At 44.3% G+C, this 15,752-nt stretch overlaps 1 protein-coding gene across 15 annotated transcripts in view; it reads left to right on the top strand.

Moving 5' to 3' along the window:
* The first annotated feature begins 283 nt into the window (after positions 1 to 283).
* skib (v-ski avian sarcoma viral oncogene homolog b) overlaps positions 284 to 15,752 on the top strand; it is a 30,266-nt gene continuing 14,797 nt past the window's right edge. For 5 of the 15 annotated variants that reach the window (XM_022663343.2, XM_049471559.1, XM_049471555.1 and 2 more), the window contains exons 1-2: positions 295 to 1,482; positions 4,102 to 4,167. In XM_022663343.2, coding sequence (XP_022519064.2) covers positions 607 to 1,482; positions 4,102 to 4,167 — 942 coding nt within the window. In that variant the 5' untranslated portion in view covers positions 295 to 606. Of the gene's footprint in view, positions 1,483 to 4,101; positions 4,168 to 15,752 lie in introns of all 15 variants that reach the window. The other 10 variants (XM_049471557.1, XM_049471560.1, XM_049471562.1 and 7 more) reach the window with 5 other exon arrangements.

The following is a 15,752-nucleotide window of genomic DNA, read 5'->3' on the forward strand; positions in this document are numbered from 1 at the left end:
TTTACTCATCATTAACCTGTATTATTTAGGGAATAAATTATAATGTACAGTTGTTGTTGGTATATCATATGGTATATCATATATGGATGAAAATGGCCTATTCTTACTCTGTAGTGTTTTAGAATAAGCTTTAAACTTCACCCCCTGGTGGAGCTGCAGTGACCCAGACAGCACAGCTGCGCTCAGCGGGGGGAGAGAGCGCAGCTCCGAGAACAGCCGGCCCGAGGAGAACAGCCAACGAAAGGGGGGGATGGGGGGTGTGGGGCAGCACAGGGAGTCACTACATTCCGGGCAGGAATTCAATAAGACCCAGCTCAGCTCAGAGAGAGTAAAGGGTGGTGGCAGTGGACTCTTTCATTCTCTCTCTCTCTCTCTCTCTCTCTCACTCTCACTCTATTCCTCTCTCTCTCACTCGGAAGGTCCGCCTCCTGCTCGGTTTGTCTGCGGGAGTTTGTTTTGTTTTTCCGGCTGGAAAATCAGATTTCCTTGCTGTTTCTGTTCGGAACCGGGTCGGGAGTTTTCCCCGGTAAGGAGCGGCGGGTCTGGACCGGGTTGATTTGCTGTTGTATTATCTTTATTTTGCTGGTTTTGTTTCGGTCTGGTTTAATGGAAGCGCCTCCGAGCTTCCAGCCCCCGGCCGGGCTCCAGCGGACGCTCCGCCAGTTCCACCTGAGCTCCATGCGCTCTCTAGGCGGACCGGCCGCTTTCTCCGCCCGCTGGCAGCGCGAGGCTCCCTTTGGTAAAGCCAGGGGGGACGAGGGGCTTCCGCCGGGCCCCGCGCGCTCTCCGCCGCCGCCTCCGCTGCCCGGGCCTCTGCTGGTGCCCCCGGACCGCTCCACTGCTCGCTGCGAGACGGTGCTGGAGCGGGAGACCATCTCGTGCTTTGTGGTCGGCGGGGAGAAGCGGCTGTGTCTCCCGCAGATCCTGAACACGGTGCTGCGGGATTTCTCCCTGCAACAAATTAACGCAGTCTGCGACGAGCTGCACGTGTACTGCTCGCGCTGCACCGCCGAGCAGCTGGAGGTCCTGAAGGTGGTGGGAGTGCTGCCGTTCTCCGCGCCCTCCTGCGGGCTGATCACGCAGACGGACGCGGAGAGGCTCTGTAACGCGCTGGTTCACGGGGGAGCGCTGCCGTCCCGCGGAGGCCCCGCCGCCCTAGAGCTCGCGACCACCGACAAGAGCGTGCCGGTTTACCACGAGTGCTTTGGCCGCTGCGACGGCGTGTTCGTGCCGGAGCTGTACTCGGGGCCCGGGGCCGCGTGCGTGCAGTGCGCGGACTGCGGGCTGATGTTTCCCGCGCGCCGCTTCGTGGTGCACAGCCACCGGCGCCGAGAGAACCGCACGTGCCACTGGGGATTCGACTCGGCCAACTGGCGCGCGTACATCCTCTTGGACCGGGATCGCGCGCCGCCCACGGAGCACACCGAGCTGCAGCGGAGACTGGACCGGCTAAAGGAGAAATTCCAGCCCACGAAGCCCACGGTGAGAGTGAGAGAGTGTAATTTAAACTTTTTAAAGTAAAACCCCGAGTGTTTTAAGTGATTTGTTTGATTTTAAAATAAATCTATGAGAGAGAGAGAGAGAGAGAGAGAGAGAGAGAAGGTAAGGGCAGTGTAAAAGTTAGTGTACTTACATTATTGATTGTGTTTATATTCACTGTGTGTTGGGGGGGGGGGGGGTGTTTGTGTGTGCTGAACTAGTTTTCCCCCCCAAATGGACATAATGCCCCAAAATCTGACATTTTTTATCAGTTGAAAAGTATTAGGCATATAAATATAGATTCGTTTATAAAGTTATACCGGGGTATGTAGTCTCTCTCTGTAAGATGTGAATATCTGAAATACTGTACATGTGCAATGTTAAGTATCTGCCCAGAATTTCCACATCGGTGCATCTCACTCTAATACTGTATACCCTAAGAGACAACACTGAAATATGCTTCTATAATTTTGAAAACATGCCCTGCGATGGATTGGCGGCCTGTCCAGGGTGTATCCTGCCTTCCGCCCGATGCCTGCTGGGATAGGCTCCAGGCCCCCCCACCCCCCCATCCCCCCCGCGACCCTTCACGGATTAAGCGGTTGACAATGAGATGAAATGAGAATTTTGAAAACAGATATTCATTTATATGGGAAACATGTTATTAACAGGTTATTAATTGCTCAAAAAAAAATTAGCACTCATCAAATATTTTACAGATATTACAAATATGTATAGTGATTTTTTATTATTTATTATATTACAGTGATATAAAGTTATTGGGAATAAATCACAGTATTTGTATTTTTAAATTAATGAATAATATGATTCTCTGTATATTAATTTATTATTATGAGCTTATGTAAATATATACATTAAAGCTGAAAACTGGCATTTAGAAAACCACTAAAATATACACAACATCCCCAGAAAATAACATTAGACCTAGTTTGAAAGACGAGTTTTACCCCAAAAACCTGAGACTGTTTATGACAGAGTTCTAAGTTCTGGCCTCAGATCAGTGAACAGGGTGTCTGCTGATGACCAACAGATCAGTGGATACTTTAATATAAGAGATAGTGAGGCTGAGGGGGGTGAGCTAAATATGTGTATTGTGTGTGTGTATTGTTTGTGTGTGTGTGTGTATGTGTGGAAAAGGGGGTGTAGAGGTCACTTAGTGAAAAAGCTGTGGTGTTTGGGGTCACTGCTGACCCTGTGTGTGAGCGGTCACAGGCACCATGTGACAGCTGCTGAGCGCAGTGTGCGTGTTGTTGTGTGTGTGTGTATAGTGTGTGTAGCATGTGTGTGTGTGTGTGTATTACACTGGTGTTACTCCAGCAGGCTCAGTGTGATGATGATGATGATGATGATGATTAATGGTATGAATGAATGATGTCACTACAGTGGTGGGAAGTGAAGCTCTGCACTGTTTAAACTGCAAAATTCTCTTTATTTATATATAGTTTGTGTTTATTGATTATAAGCATATAATCAATATTCACACTCATTAAATTGTTTGCTGTAGAGCCGTAAACGTGTGTGTGTATGAGTGTGTGTATGAGTGTGGGTATATGTGTGTGTGTTTGTATGTATGTTTGTGTGTGTATGTGTGAGTGTGTTTGAGTGTGTGTGTATGTGTGTGTGTGTGTGTGTGTATGTTTGAGTGTGTTGGTATGTGTGTGAATGTGTGTGTGTGTGTGTGTGTATGTATGTTTGAGTGTGTGTGTATGTGTGTATGTATGTTTGAGTGTGTGTGTAGGTGTGTGTGTGTTTGAGTGTGTGTGTGTGTGTGTGTGTGTGTGAGGAGCTGAATGAGTGGACAGCAGGCTGCCTTGGCTCACTCACACACAACAACATCAGTTTCATCACCATCACCATCATATCACCATCACAAGCCTCTGCAGCCACAGATTTACTCACCGATCCGCCCTCACTCTGACTCTGATACACACTTTCTGTTTTCAGTTCAGTTATTTATTCCTTAACTGTTTGTGCATTAAAAGTTTTTTTTAGAAAACCAAAATGAATAAAACTAAATAATAATACATTATTATAACTTTGTCCATATAGGATTAAATGTTCACAGTGGTTTTTAGTAAAATTAAAAGAATAAATAAATATGATTGTGTATTGTGTGCATGTTTCTACACCACTGTAATTTGTTGTAATGAAAGAAATGAAAGATAACTTTTAACATAAGTTGATATAATAAGAATTTATTCTGAATGATTATAGATCATTTATAACAGCTGATTTGTGGTGATGCTCATGTTGAGGTCGGACCATATCGCTCTTAATCTGCTTTGTAACATTTGTTGTAAAAAACAATGTAAAAATAAATATGAACCGAATTGAATTTGAATGTAAAGAGCAGCTTATGTTTTTGTAGGTGTTATTTTGCAGCAGTTATTGATTACCTAGTGCGAGGCGTCGCAGGCTGTGGATAAAGGCCTGACCGGGCCGAGTCTGGCCGGCTCCAGCACCGGGCCGATTGTTGAACATTTCATTAAGAAATTGCCGACTCGAAGCACCGGGGCCGTGACACCTATAGTCCGAGGGCCGCGACATGTGACCTTTTTGCAAAGCCTGTGACCCACCTCCCCCTTCTTTTATTTTGGACAGCCAATCACATGCACACTGGGTATTCAACTGGACAGATGGCCTTCTGATAAAAGACCCAGAAAAACGGTAAATAAATTGACTGCAAAACATTTATCACAAACCAAGTTACTCTCAGCCAGGCTGCAGAAATCAGTGCAAAAGAAAACATGTTAGAAGTGTTCCTCTTTATGAACATTTTATTTTAGTCTTTTGATTAAAATCTGCATTACTGTGTGAGTTCCTCATGTTCCTGATATTCTAGTTTGTTATCTATTCACTAACACAACCCATGAAATAAGAAAACATGGACATGGTAAAAAAAACACGAAAAACATGAAACTAGGTTGGAATTTATTACAGTGCTTTGTGTTGATGGTTGATGTTTCACTTTAATAACACTACAGAAACACTGTGTGTCCAAATACTTACAGACCTGACTGTACTGTACACACTCCCACCAAACATCTCCCAGATTTCATCATCTGTTTCCCACACACTAACATCACTACCATCAAACGCTCTCGCCTCACCAGAGACTGAACAGATTTACCGATTATAAGATGAAGGTTTACACGAATATTATATATTTCAAACTTTCTCAAAACTAAAAGCTGTGATTAGAGTTTCTTCAGAAGTCAGAGTTATACCATAATGAGAAAAAGTGCCGTTTAATATGAACCCCCCTACTTTTCTACAGAGAAAGAATATTGTTGATTAGTTATTGTTGCTATTAGGGTTCAAGCACCGAAGGTCCTATTGTTTTTGCTAAGATTTTTCTTCTTCTTCTTCTTCTTCTTCCTCTGAAAAAGCAGTTGTGCAGCCTAAACCGTAAGTCGTAGAGATATGAAACTTGGTAGGTAGATGTAGGATCAGTGCATCTCGGAGGACAACAAAAATGGCACAGATTGGTCGAGTGGTGGCGCTATAAGCAAGGAAATTCATTTTTCACATTTTTCTCAATAACTCAAAAACCCTAAGACCTACATTCAAAATTCTTTTTTTTTTGGTGGATTCCTTGGGTCAATATCTACAACTTTCCAATGCACTTCCGTCTATATAGATTTTTTGCTAATTTGCATAATATGCAAAACATACTTTTGCGAACTAGTCCTAGGGATTTTGACCAATCCTAGCATGTTTGGTATCAAAATACTCATGAGAGCATGGCCTTTAATATTCATCAAAAAAAATTGAAATTTGTAAACAAAAAGGCTGCCATATGCAAATTAGTCCTTCCGGATATATGCCCCATTCACTCCAACAGTTAAATTTGGAACACTGTTTCTCAGCAACCGTGCAACCTAGCAAGCTGAAAACTTGCATGCAGAATCTATCATACAGCCTCTAAAGGATGTTCAAAGGACAACGTAATCAATCAACATGGCTGAACACCATCAGCCAATCAGCATTCAGCAGACATTTTGGCAGGCTGAATGTTGCCCAATCTGGATGACACTATGTTCAGGTGGACACATTGTAGTGACCTGCAAAGTGCTGAAACAATCCGGCCACTGGGGGGCGCTGTTCCAAAGAAACTATTATATGTCAATCATACTGTACTATTTTGACATCTAATTGTTTTTGCCATATTTAGTACAGTGGCTCTGACAAATTTGTCAATACAACTATGTTTAAAAAGTGCTTTGTTTATTCATAATTGCTAATTGTTTGAAAATAGCTATATTGAAACTACTCTCTGGATATTTGGCCTATCACCTCCATTTTGGTCTTGCTGCACACTGTAGAGTCTCTAGGTAAATGTTCATTAAAAACATTTGTGAAAATTTCACATAAAATAGTGTCCAGGCATCAAGCAATCTGTGCGTCCTTGGAATTTCTAACCTAAATTGCTGTAACTCTGCAGTATTTGCTGTAATCTCACAATGTTAAAGACCTCTGTACAATATCACTCTGATGAAGCGCCATTTAATACAGAACTAGATTAAGAATAACTTGACATTACATGTCATATCAGAACATTCACTCCTTTGTGCCTCTTCTCAACATTAATAACAGGTGAAAGACTTTTGATCATTTCTAAATGTGACAGAGTGTCTCCAATTGTGTTAGACCTTCTTACACATCACCATCCTATGCTCTAGTAGGCACCATTTTTCCAGTTGGTGCTTGATGAAGCGCCATTTAATTCAGAACTAGATTTAGAATAACTTTGTAGTTACATGTCATGTCAGACAATGCACTCCTTTGTGTTAATTTGTTTGGTCAAACATTTCAGCTTGTTTTGCAAAGGTTAAAAGGTCAATCTGAACACCACTTTGTGAACATTCTGGTTGAAGCCACCTGATCAATACCAATAACATGTAGACACCTTTTGACTAGTTCTAACTCACTTAATGAATATCCTACAAAGTTCACTAGATTTACATGTGAATTTAAGCACTGATCAGGTTGAAATGCCTCTGCTCAACATTAATAACAGGTGAAAAACTTTTAATAATCTCTAAATGTGACACGGCAACTCCAATCATATTAGACCTTCTTACTCATCACCAATGCTCTAGTAGGCACCATTGTGCCAGTTGGTGCTTGAACCCGATGATTGCCGCTTGCGGCTATATTTGTTGTTATTATTGATTAGCTTCATGCAGTCAGATTAAAATAACCTGTAACAAAACTGACATGACATTGATGATCAAATATGTTGTTTTGGTGTTTGAATGATTGAAGGCATTTATACGGTCCAACAAAGATGATTTTATCACAGTGCAGTATTTTGCCACACCGAGGATACTTTACATTCTTATATAATGCAAAGCATATCACAGTATTTACCTGTATTTTGACCTGTGATCCATATCCAATTATTCATTTATAGTGTAGTTTGGTTTTAAAGCTCAGGCTCTCATGTACAATCATGTATTGGTAAAATGTTTTTAAATAAAGTATACTATTAAAATAAATAAAATAATGTTTGCAGTGATGCAGAAACAGCACTTTAGTTATTTGGTATTTAAAACACTCCTTTACCAGAATAACACCTATAAAAATGGGAAAGCTGGTATCAGTACTTGATATCGGCACATACCTGAAACTCTGCTGTCAGTATTCTGAATTGTGATGGCCCTGATTGTGAAGTGTTATTGCACTATTGTAGAAGTCACTCTGTTTGTCGAGTTCAGTTCAGTGTGTGAGGAAAATGACAGGATACAGATTTAAATACAGGTAGAAGAGCATTCTGCAGGAAACCCTGATCTTTTTAACAGAATCTGGATGAACATTACTATGGATCTAAAGATAAAAACTGATCCGAGTGCAGCTGAAAGGCGTCATGTAGAGGTGGATCTTTGCGTGCAGGTTTTATGCGTAATGCCTGGATCAGCTGTTCCGGTGGGGGAAGAGATTAATATGAGCTCACGCCTCCTCATCTCCATCCCCATCTGTCTCCTGACTCCACAGTAAGGATCACCAGCCCAGATCCTCCCACTGAACTCCTCACTCAGCCTGATATCAGTTTGTTCATTTTTATAACAATATTTCATTAAAATCAGAAACTTTACTGTCTGAGTTTTACTACACTAAGGTGGAAGGAGGAATGTAGTGATGCGTAAATCCTGAAGATATGAAAAAGAAAACATGAGTACAGTGATATAAGTTATTGATTATGATCGTGATCCACGTTCCTTATTAATTAAAACATGATTAAAATGTCCCAATCTAGGCTTTGTCATCTGATGGTGAATGATTCACTGTGTTTTCAAGCCTTTAATAATATCACTTTGTTCATTTGTATGTAGTTCTTATCTACAACTAGGTTTCTGATTAACTACTATATTATAATCATTAATTCAATATTTATTTAATATTTACATAATTAACTAGATTAGACATATTTAGTATCTATTATAAGACTCATATTTATATGAGTGTGATCTCAGATTCAGATCTAAACACAATCCGGATTCCAAAACCCACTTCTGGCTCCTCTCTGAGCATCTGAACCATTCAGGAGACGCCTCTGAGCTGGATCTGGTGGGACAGACAGGCGAGAGTCTCTCTCTCTCTGTCTCTCTCTCTCTGTCTCTCTGTCTGTCTCTCTCTCTGTCTCTCTCTCTCTCTGTCTCTCTCTCTCTCGCTCTCTCTCTCTGTCTCTCACTCTGTCTCTCTCTTTCTCAGTCGCTCCTCCTGCATTAGCCACAGAAACTTCAGTGATTGGTGGGAGGAGTTCGGTTGCTAAGCAAAGCTGCTCTTCCTGTTCTAAATAGGAACTCAGAGCAGCAGAGAAAAAAACCTGCCAACACTCCATCTCTCTGTCCCTCTCCCACTCTGTCTTTCTCTCTCTCACTCTTTCTATCCCTCTCTCCCTCTATCACTCTCTCTCTCACTCTATCTCTCTCAGTTCAGTTTGTATTGTTAAGGCATTTTAGTCAAACAGTACAGAAATAGATTAACATACAAATATACAAGTATATACATATATATATATATACTGTATACACACATAGATCTGTTGAAAAAAAGTAAATATAGTATTAAAGAAAACTTATAGTTACTAAAATATGCATATGATTAAAAAAAATCAGTCAAAATAGCAGTCTCTCTATCTGTCTCTCTCTCTATCTGTCTCTCTGTCTCTCTCTATGTGTCTCTCTGTCTCTCTCTCTCTCTATCTGTCTGTCTCTCTCTGTCTCTCTCTCTCTCTCTCTCTCTCTCTCTCTGGTTTTCTGCAGTACTGCAGTGCTCTCACAGTTGCTGGGAGTTTTTGTGTTTTTTTTTCCAGAAAGGCTGATTCACCCCGGCGCCTCTCGCGCCTCTCGCGCTCACAGCTGGCTGGGCCTCCATTTTCCTCTCAGACTGAGATGGTCCTCAAAAAGCTGGTGTTTCAGCCTCACTCAGCAAGATGGCTGTTCAGAAAACACTGAGCTGCAGGAGCCGGTCAGAGAACGAACCGCTGTAATTTTAAATACTTTTGTACATTAGACTCATATTCAGAAGCAGAATGATAAATATAATTCACTTCCGGAATTAATTCTAATTATACCCAGGTCTGTTTTCACTACTTTTTAATAAATATCCAACTCCAGTGTGATTCTACTTTTCATAATAGTGCTGCTAAAACCAGACAGAGCGTTCTGTAGAGCAAAACGTGGAAACAGAAACTAGTAGTGTTTCATCTAATAATTATGATGTCATTCATTACATGTTCAAACATTATTCAGAAGACAGATCTTAGCATTGCTCTTCATTAGTTTCTGATTGCTGCTGGTTTCAGCAGGACTGTGTTGCTCTGTGTGAACCTGGAGGGGTAAATAGGTGCTCTTTGCTTATTGGTCACACAAGTCTGGGGTGGGTGGAGTAAAAATACACAGCTAGTTCTGGACTGGTGCACATTTCTGTGTAATATAACATTTAGAGCAATGAGAGAGATGACTTTTGTTCTTGGATGTAAAAATCATCTGGGCTGATATTTGTGTCAGACTCATTTGTCAGTGCTGAGCTGAGCTGACTGTAATAAATTTGTAGCTCCATCATTAAACTAAAGAGTGAGTTTCTGATGCTGAAGGTTGTGTTTGCTGGACGACTGTGGTGTAAATGTTCTTTTTCTCGTTAATCTCAGACGGTATTCCTGCTGCTGTGCAAAACCCAAACGTCACATTCATTCAGCCCAGCTGCCTCTCTGCTATACAGCCCAGCGTGGGTCTGTGCATTGACTCCTCCTCTGCTCTGTCGCTCCGTCGCTTTTGTTCCTTCCACCCCCTCACCGACTCTTCAGCAAACATCTGCTGAACCTCTTTCCACTTTTCTGAGGATGGAGCTTTATTCAGAACGGCTTGATCTGCCTTTACACTCGTCATTCCCAATTACTCAGTTACACATGGGTCTCTCTCTCTCTACCTCTACCTCTCTTTCTGATTCTTTCTATCTCTCTCTTTCTCTCTTTGTTCTTTGTATTCTTTCTGGCCTCATTTACTGGTTCTGTGAGCTTAACCCTGCTGCAGTTAGTTCTAAAGGTGACAGATAGACAGGTAGACAGACAGACAAATAGACAGGCCGCAGATGTTTAAAGAAACTCAGTTAAACACAAATATAAGCATTTATTATATTAGGCTACTGCTCAACACCATCATAAAACTAAGAGTAAACTTTTAACTCCTCCCCTCCTCTCTGTCTAATCATCTGTAATATAAAGTCATTAGGATCAGTGGGAATTAATGTTTGTACAGTTTATTTTCTGGGGCTTCAGAAGCTGCAGGTCTGTGTCTGTATTGTTCTCAGATTAGCCATTACAGTTCATGCAGGAGGAGAAATGTAGCTGATAGCTAAAGCTAACCTACACCCTTAAACCCCCTACACCCCCCATATACCCCTATACTCTGTCTGTCTGTCTGTCTCTTGGGTTCAGGGTTAGCTGGGTTTGGTTAAACTGTTCCAGAATCCTCCAGTTGAACTTTTAATGACAGGCTCTCAAACTTCTGCAGTAAAATCTTCAGGCAGATGTTTTTTTCGTTCTCAAATCTCTCTGTCTCTGTCCCTCTCTCTCTCTCTCTCTCTAGCTGTCTCTCTCTCTCTGTCTCTCTCTGTCTCTCTCTCTCTCTCTGTCCCTCTCTCTCTCTCTCTCTCTCTCTCTCTCTCTCTCTAGCTGTCTCTCTCTCTCTCTGTCTCTCTCTCTCTCTGTCTCTCTCTCTCTCTCTAGCTGTCTCTCTGTCTCTCTCTGTCTCTCTCTCTCTCTCTGTCTCTCTCTCTCTCACACACATCTGGTGAACAGTGGTGCTGTTCTGGATGAGGTCATTGTCCCGCTATGAGTAGAACAGAGTGTATCTGTGGGACGAATGTTCGGTTCCAGAAACACAGAATTTTATAATATTGCAAAGTGAACATTAATCTCTTGTGTTGGAGGTGTAGTGTTGGTGGGTGTAGTGTTGGGGCTGTAGTGTTGGGGGTGTAGTGTTGGGGGTGTAGTGTTGAGGGTGTAGTGTTGGGGGTGTAGTGTTGGCGGTGTAGTGTTGGGGCTGTAGTGTTGGGGGTGTAGTGTTGGGGGTGTAGTGTTGGGGGTGTAGTGTTGGGGCTGTAGTGTTGGGGGTGTAGTGTTGGGGGTGTAGTGTTGGGGATGTAGTGTTGGGGGTGTAGTGTTGGGGGTGTAGTGTTGGTGGGTGTAGTGTTGGGGCTGTAGTGTTGGGGGTGTAGTGTTGGGGCTGTAGTGTTGGGGGTGTAGTGTTGGGGATGTAGTGTTGGGGGTGTAGTGTTGGGGGTGTAGTGTTGGGGCTGTAGTGTTGGGGGTGTAGTGTTGGGGGTGTAGTGTTGGGGGTGTAGTGTTGAGGGTGTAGTGTTGGGGGTGTAGTGTTGGCGGTGTAGTGTTGGCGGTGTAGTGTTGGGGGTGTAGTGTTGGGGCTGTAGTGTTGAGGGGTGTAGTGTTGGGGATGTAGTGTTGGGGGGTGTAGTGTTGGGGCTGTAGTGTTTTGGGGTGTAGTGTTAGGGGTAGTAGTGTTGGGGGTGTAGTGTTGAGGGATGTAGTGTTGAGGGGTGTAGTGTTGGGGGTGTAGTGTTGGGGCTGTACTGTTGGGAGGTGTAGTGTTGAGGGGTGTAGTGTTGGCGTTGTAGTGTTAGGGGTGTAGTGTTGGGGATGTAGGGTTGGGGGTGTAGTGTTGGGGGTGTAGTGTTGGGAGTGTAGTGTTGGGGGGCTGTAGGGTTGGGGTGTAGTGTTGGGGGTGTAGTGTTGGGAGTGTATTGTTGGGGGATGTAGGGTTGGGGTGTAGTGTAGGGGGTGTAGTGTTTGGGGGTGTATTGTTGGGGGTGTACTGTTGGGGGGTGTAGTGTTGACGGTGTAGTGTTGGGAGTGTAGTGTTGGGGGGCTGTAGGGTTGGGGGTGTAGGGTTGGGGGTGTAGTGTTGGGGTGTAGGGTTGGGGTGTAGTGTTGGGGGTGTAGTGTTGGGAGTGTATTGTTGGGGGATGTAGGGTTGGGGTGTAGTGTAGGGGGTGTAGTGTTTGGGGGTGTATTGTTGACGGTGTAGTGTTGGGAGTGTAGTGTTGGGGGGCTGTAGGGTTGGGGGTGTAGGGTTGGGGGTGTAGTGTTGAGGGTGTAGTGTTGGGAGTGTAGTGTTGGGGGGCTGTAGGGTTGGGGGTGTATTGTTGGGGGATGTAGGGTTGGGAGTGTAGTGTTGGGGGATGTAGGGTTGGGGTGTAGTGTAGGGGGTGTAGTGTTGGCGGCTGTAGTGTTGGGGGTGTAGTGTTGGGTGCTGTAGTGTTGGGGGGTGTAGTGTCGGGGGGTGTACTGTTGGGAGGTGTAGTGTTGAGGGGTGTAGTGTTGGGGGCTGTAGTGTTGGGGGTGTAGTGTTGGGTGTTGTAGTGTTGGGGGGTGTAGTGTTGGGTAGTGTATGTAAAAATTATTAATTTATAAATGTTTCAGTTTTTACTGAAGAATAATGAGAGGCCAGGTTGTGTGTTTACATTATATCAGAAAGTTAAGCTAGGGAGTGATATTATTGGTATATTATTGGAGTGTGGTGTTTGTGAGAGCTGGTGATGGAGGTTAGGTGTTTGTGAGAGCTGGTGATGGAGGTTAGGTGTTTGTGAGAGTTGGTGATGGAGGTTAGGTGTTTGTGAGAGTTGGTGATGGAGGTTAGGTGTTTGTGAGAGTTGGTGATGGAGGTTAGGTGTTTGTGAGAGCTGGTGATGGAGGTTAGGTGTTTGTGAGAGTTGGTGATGGAGGTTAGGTGTTTGTGAGAGTTGGTGATGGAGGTTAGGTGTTTGTGAGAGCTGGTGATGGAGGTTAGGTGTTTGTGAGAGTTGGTGATGGAGGTTAGGTGTTTGTGAGAGTTGGTGATGGAGGTTAGGTGTTTGTGAGAGTTGGTGATGGAGGTTAGGTGTTTGTGAGAGTTGGTGATGGAGGTTAGGTGTTTGTGAGAGTTGGTGATGGAGGTTAGGTGTTTGTGAGAGCTGGTGATGGAGGTTAGGTGTTTGTGAGAGTTGGTGATGGAGGTTAGGTGTTTGTGAGAGTTGGTGATGGAGGTTAGGTGTTTGTGAGAGTTGGTGATGGAGGTTAGGTGTTTGTGAGAGTTGGTGATGGAGGTTAGGTGTTTGTGAGAGTTGGTGATGGAGGTTAGGTGTTTGTGAGAGTTGGTGATGGAGGTTAGGTGTTTGTGAGAGTTGGTGATGGAGGTTAGGTGTTTGTGAGAGCTGGTGATGGAGGTTAGGTGTTTGTGAGAGTTGGTGATGGAGGTTAGGTGTTTGTGAGAGCTGGTGATGGAGGTTAGGTGTTTGTGAGAGTTGGTGATGGAGGTTAGGTGTTTGTGAGAGCTGGTGATGGAGGTTAGGTGTTTGTGAGAGCTGGTGATGGAGGTTAGGTGTTTGTGAGAGTTGGTGATGGAGGTTAGGTGTTTGTGAGAGTTGGTGATGGAGGTTAGGTGTTTGTGAGAGTTGGTGATGGAGGTTAGGTGTTTGTGAGAGTTGGTGATGGAGGTTAGGTGTTTGTGAGAGTTGGTGATGGAGGTTAGGTGTTTGTGAGAGTTGGTGATGGAGGTTAGGTGTTTGTGAGAGTTGGTGATGGAGGTTAGGTGTTTGTGAGAGCTGGTGATGGAGGTTAGGTGTTTGTGAGAGTTGGTGATGGAGGTTAGGTGTTTGTGAGAGCTGGTGATGGAGGTTAGGTGTTTGTGAGAGTTGGTGATGGAGGTTAGGTGTTTGTGAGAGCTGGTGATGGAGGTTAGGTGTTTGTGAGAGCTGGTGATGGAGGTTAGGTGTTTGTGAGAGTTGGTGATGGAGGTTAGGTGTTTGTGAGAGCTGGTGATGGAGGTTAGGTGTTTGTGAGAGCTGGTGATGGAGGTTAGGTGTTTGTGAGAGCTGGTGATGGAGGTTAGGTGTTTGTGAGAGTTGGTGATGGAGGTTAGGTGTTTGTGAGAGCTGGTGATGGAGGTTAGGTGTTTGTGAGAGCTGGTGATGGAGGTTAGGTGTTTGTGAGAGTTGGTGATGGAGGTTAGGTGTTTGTGAGAGTTGGTGATGGAGGTTAGGTGTTTGTGAGAGTTGGTGATGGAGGTTAGGTGTTTGTGAGAGTTGGTGATGGAGGTTAGGTGTTTGTGAGAGCTGGTGATGGAGGTTAGGTGTTTGTGAGAGCTGGTGATGGAGGTTAGGTGTTTGTGAGAGCTGGTGATGGAGGTTAGGTGTTTGTGAGAGTTGGTGATGGAGGTTAGGTGTTTGTGAGAGTTGGTGATGGAGGTTAGGTGTTTGTGAGAGCTGGTGATGGAGGTTAGGTGTTTGTGAGAGCTGGTGATGGAGGTTAGGTGTTTGTGAGAGCTGGTGATGGAGGTTAGGTGTTTGTGAGAGCTGGTGATGGAGGTTAGGTGTTTGTGAGAGCTGGTGATGGAGGTTAGGTGTTTGTGAGAGTTGGTGATGGAGGTTAGGTGTTTGTGAGAGTTGGTGATGGAGGTTAGGTGTTTGTGAGAGTTGGTGATGGAGGTTAGGTGTTTGTGAGAGTTGGTGATGGAGGTTAGGTGTTTGTGAGAGTTGGTGATGGAGGTTAGGTGTTTGTGAGAGTTGGTGATGGAGGTTAGGTGTTTGTGAGAGTTGGTGATGGAGGTTAGGTGTTTGTGAGAGCTGGTGATGGAGGTTAGGTGTTTGTGAGAGCTGGTGATGGAGGTTAGGTGTTTGTGAGAGCTGGTGATGGAGGTTAGGTGTTTGTGAGAGTTGGTGATGGAGGTTAGGTGTTTGTGAGAGTTGGTGATGGAGGTTAGGTGTTTGTGAGAGTTGGTGATGGAGGTTAGGTGTTTGTGAGAGTTGGTGATGGAGGTTAGGTGTTTGTGAGAGTTGGTGATGGAGGTTAGGTGTTTGTGAGAGCTGGTGATGGAGGTTAGGTGTTTGTGAGAGCTGGTGATGGAGGTTAGGTGTTTGTGAGAGCTGGTGATGGAGGTTAGGTGTTTGTGAGAGTTGGTGATGGAGGTTAGGTGTTTGTGAGAGTTGGTGATGGAGGTTAGGTGTTTGTGAGAGCTGGTGATGGAGGTTAGGTGTTTGTGAGAGCTGGTGATGGAGGTTAGGTGTTTGTGAGAGCTGGTGATGGAGGTTAGGTGTTTGTGAGAGCTGGTGATGGAGGTTAGGTGTTTGTGAGAGCTGGTGATGGAGGTTAGGTGTTTGTGAGAGTTGGTGATGGAGGTTAGGTGTTTGTGAGAGCTGGTGATGGAGGTTAGGTGTTTGTGAGAGCTGGTGATGGAGGTTAGGTGTTTGTGAGAGCTGGTGATGGAGGTTAGGTGTTTGTGAGAGTTGGTGATGGAGGTTAGGTGTTTGTGAGAGCTGGTGATGGAGGTTAGGTGTTTGTGAGAGCTGGTGATGGAGGTTAGGTGTTTGTGAGAGTTGGTGATGGAGGTTAGGTGTTTGTGAGAGTTGGTGATGGAGGTTAGGTGTTTGTGAGAGTTGGTGATGGAGGTTAGGTGTTTGTGAGAGTTGGTGATGGAGGTTAGGTGTTTGTGAGAGCTGGTGATGGAGGTTAGGTGTTTGTGAGAGCTGGTGATGGAGGTTAGGTGTTTGTGAGAGCTGGTGATGGAGGTTAGGTGTTTGTGAGAGTTGGTGATGGAGGTTAGGTGTTTGTGAGAGTTGGTGATGGAGGTTAGGTGTTTGTGAGAGCTGGTGATGGAGGTTAGGTGTTTGTGAGAGCTGGTGATGGAGGTTAGGTGTTTGTGAGAGCTGGTGATGGAGGTTAGGTGTTTGTGAGAGCTGGTGATGGAGGTTAGGTG

The sequence above is a fragment of the Astyanax mexicanus genome, chromosome 24, assembly GCF_023375975.1.
Source record: "Astyanax mexicanus isolate ESR-SI-001 chromosome 24, AstMex3_surface, whole genome shotgun sequence".
Classification (NCBI taxonomy): domain Eukaryota; kingdom Metazoa; phylum Chordata; class Actinopteri; order Characiformes; family Acestrorhamphidae; genus Astyanax; species Astyanax mexicanus.